Source organism: Coregonus lavaretus (genome assembly GCF_964263955.1).
Source record: "Coregonus lavaretus genome assembly, contig: HAP1_SCAFFOLD_1744, whole genome shotgun sequence".
Lineage (NCBI taxonomy): Eukaryota > Metazoa > Chordata > Actinopteri > Salmoniformes > Salmonidae > Coregonus > Coregonus lavaretus.
Genome location: NW_028165208.1, coordinates 12,567 through 16,374, shown reverse-complemented (window position 1 = coordinate 16,374; position 3,808 = coordinate 12,567). Strand labels below are relative to the sequence as shown.

Below are 3,808 nucleotides of genomic sequence, written 5' to 3'. Positions count from 1 at the left end.
TATAAGCTAATTTACCAACATTTCTGAAAATTGCGTTTTAGAATGAAACTCTTCATATGTTTCCCCATCTGAGCTCAGAGTAGATGAGAGATGTAATGTTTGTCTCTGTTGTGTTGAAGTCCAATCAAGCAGGAGAGACCAGCCTCCCCTGTACCCAGCTGTGTGTCCATGAAGAGTGACAAGTCTATGAATCAACCTCTAAACTTTAGAGAGGGAGACTTTTCTAGTGAACAAAGGTAAGAAGAACTCATGGGTCATGGTCAGTGAGTTAAACAACACTGGTCTCTGGTCATTTCTCCTCTCCCATTTTACCATTTATTTTTGTTGTTTTCATAATCCATAGGCTAATCCTTTTTTCCATTTTCATAGTCCTGAAACAATATTAAACTAACACAACATTCCCTCCCTGTGTGTGTGTGTGTGTGTGTGTGTGTGTGTGTGTGTGTGTGTGTGTGTGTGTGTGTGTGCACTCCCTGGATGAGGAGATGTAATCTCATGTTTTGTCCCCAGAAACCAACAGGAGAGATCAGAGTCAGAGATTCTCAGTGGTCAGTCTTCCCAGAGTCATCAAACAGACCTGGCCTCCATATTCAGTGTATGTGGTCCTGTTATGTACATTTGTTTTTGTTTACATCAAGTAAAGTTGATCTGTCAATCATTCATTCATGTGTTAATGAGAAAGCATTTAGTCTCTTGCTTAACTTATTTACTTGATTTATTTCAGTTGCTTGAAGAGAATATTATGACATTTGTGAAGAACGAGCTGAAGATGTTCAAGAGGATTCTTAGTCCAGAACTCCCAGAAGGCTTTGAGAGTCAGAAGCAGGATAAGGAAGTGGTGGATGCTGAAGATGAGAAGCAGGAGAGCAGTGCCAGAGAGGGGGCTCTGAAGATCACACTGCACGTCCTGAGGAAAATGAACCAGAAGGAGCTTGCTGACACACTGGAGAAAAGTAAGAGCTGTCTGCCTCATGTTGAATGCTGTTTTAGAGCAAACATTTAAAAGCTGTAGCTAAAGTACAGCTAAAGTAGCTGTGTAACTCAACGATATTGTAGCAGCCTTAAGACAACACCTAGTGACCTCATCAAATAGCAGCAGGGATGTGTTGTATTGATTAATTTAGAGAAAGAGAGAGAGAGAGAGAGAGAGAGAGAGAGAGAGAGAGAGAGAGAGAGAGAGAGATAATACCAATAATAATATAATCAGTCACACCAGTCTGTAATGCATTATGAAAACATTTACACATTTATACAGTCAGTTAAGTGAAGAAATTATTATAATTTAAAATTTTATAACAGTCCTAGAATACTGTAGGCATTAAAACAGACGTAATATTAATATCCTCTGTGTTATTTCTAGATTCAGATGAGCTTGCTTTGATTTGCCAACGTGAACTCAAATCTAATCTAAAGAAGAAGTTTCAATGTGTATTTGAGGGGATCGCTAAACAAGGAAACCCAACACTTCTCAATAAGATCTACACAGAGCTCTACATCACAGAGGGTGGAACAGGAGAGGTCAATAATGAACATGAGCTGAGACAGATTGAGACAACAACCAGGAAACAAGCAAGACCAGAGACTGCAGTCAAATGTAATGACATCTTCAAACCCTTAACTGGACAAGACAAACTTATCAGAACTGTGCTGACAAAGGGAGTCGCTGGCATTGGAAAAACAGTCTCTGTGCAGAAGTTCATTCTGGACTGGGCTGAAGAAAAAGCAAATCAGGATGTCCAATTTGTATTTTCATTCCCTTTTCGGGAGCTGAATTTGATGAAAGGGGAAAAAAACACTTTGATTGAACTTCTCAATCACTTCTCAATCGAAACCAAAGAATCAAGAATCTCTAACTACGACAAGTACAAAGTTCTGTTCATCTTTGATGGTCTGGATGAGTGCCGACTGCCCCTAGACTTCCAGAAGAACAAGATCTGCTGTGACGTCACAGAGTCAACCTCAGTGGATGTTCTGCTGACAAATCTCATCAAGGGAAATCTGCTTCCCTCTGCTCTCCTCTGGATAACTACCCGACCTGCAGCAGCCAATAGGATCCCTTCAGTGTGTGTTGACCAGGTGACAGAGGTACGAGGGTTCAATGACCCACAGAAGGAGGAGTACTTCAGGAAGAGATTCAGTGATGAGGACCTGGCCAGCAGAATCATCTCACATATAAAGACATCAAGGAGCCTCCACATCATGTGCCACATTCCAGTCTTCTGTTGGATTTCTGCAACAGTCCTTGAACACATGTTGAGTACAGACAAGACAGAAGAGATGCCCAAGACTCTGACTGAGATGTACTCACACCTTGTGGAGTTTCATACCAAACAGAAGAATGAAAAGTATATTGGGAAAGAAGAGACAGGTCCACACTGGAATAAAGAGAGCATTCTGTCACTGGGAAAACTGGCTTTTCAACAGCTTGTGAATGGCAATCTGATTTTCTATGAAGAAGACCTGAAAGAGGCTGGCATTGATGTCAATGAAGCCTCAGTGTACTCAGGATTGTGCACACAGCTCTTTAAAGAGGAATGTGTGCTGTACCAGGACAAGGTGTACTGCTTCGTGCATCTGAGCATTCAGGAGTTTCTGGCTGCTGTATATGTGTTCCTCTCATTCATCAACAACAATGAGAATCTAATGGCCGAACCGCAAGTTACTGAAGATACTGTCTACAAGAGTGCTGTGGATAAAGCCTTACGAAGTGAGACAGGAAACCTGGACCTTTTCCTCCGCTTCCTTCTGGGCCTCTCACTGGAGTCCAATCAGAAGCACTTACGAGGTCTACTGACAAAGACAAGAAGCAGCTCACAGAGCCATGAAGAAACAGTCAAGTACATCAAGGAGAAGATCAGGGAGAATCCCTCTCCAGAGAGGTGCATCAATCTGTTCCACTGTCTGAATGAACTGAATGACCATTATCTAGTGGTAGAGATCCAAAGATACCTGAGATCAGGAAGTATCTCAAAAGCCAAACTGTCACCTGCACAGTGGTCAGCTCTGGTCTTTGTGTTGCTGACTTCAGAAAAGGAGCTGGATGTGTTTGACCTGAAGAAATACTCCAGATCAGAGGAAGGTCTTCTGAGGCTGCTGCCAGTGGTCAAAGCCTCCAGAGCTGCTCTGTGAGTACATAAAATGACATTTAAGTACTAATCATCAGGAAGAAATATTCAGTTTAGAGAAATATATGTATTATAATATGTATATAATATTCTATTGAAAAACATATTGAATAACTGCATTGATTTTCACATTAGTATAACATTATAACCATACAATTATAGGAGATGGAAGATGAATCTATATGTTGTTTGCGAGAATAAACCAAATGCATCTGCCATTGTCCTTCTACACTAATAGTTAAATTAACAGTGTGTTTGTGAAATCATGATGATCTCTCTGTCAGGCTGTCAGGCTGTGGAGTCACAGAGAAAGGCTGTTCTTCTCTGGTCTCAGCTCTGAAGTCAAACCCCTCACACCTGAGAGAGCTGGATCTGAGTAACAATGACCTGAAGGATTCAGGAGTGAAGCTGCTCTCTGCTGGACTGGGGAATCCCCACTGTAAACTGGAGACTCTGAGGTCAGTATTCCTGTAGTTGGTCAACAAGTGATAACTGTTCACCAGATCAACATGTGTTTACCAGGCACACATAGTCCACACCATATGTGTTTGGACAGTGAAGCTTACAGTTTTACATTTGGTGCTATGCTTCATGATTTTGGATTTGAGATGGAATGTTTCATATTAGGTGACAGTATATAATGTCACCGTTTATTTAATCGTTTTTCATACATATCTGTTTTA

The 3,808-nt window shown here is 41.2% G+C and overlaps 1 protein-coding gene across 1 annotated transcript; it reads left to right on the top strand.

Annotated features, from left to right (window-relative positions):
• Window positions 1-256: 256 nt before the first annotated feature.
• LOC311116147 (NLR family CARD domain-containing protein 3-like) lies at window positions 257-3,599 on the top strand (the record flags this gene model as incomplete). The annotated part of the gene is made up of 3 exons (XM_084191273.1): window positions 257-263; window positions 1,361-3,125; window positions 3,410-3,599. 3 exons carry the CDS (start codon window positions 257-259, stop codon window positions 3,597-3,599), a joined length of 1,962 nt encoding a protein of 653 aa, XP_084047399.1.
• Window positions 3,600-3,808: the final 209 nt, after the last annotated feature.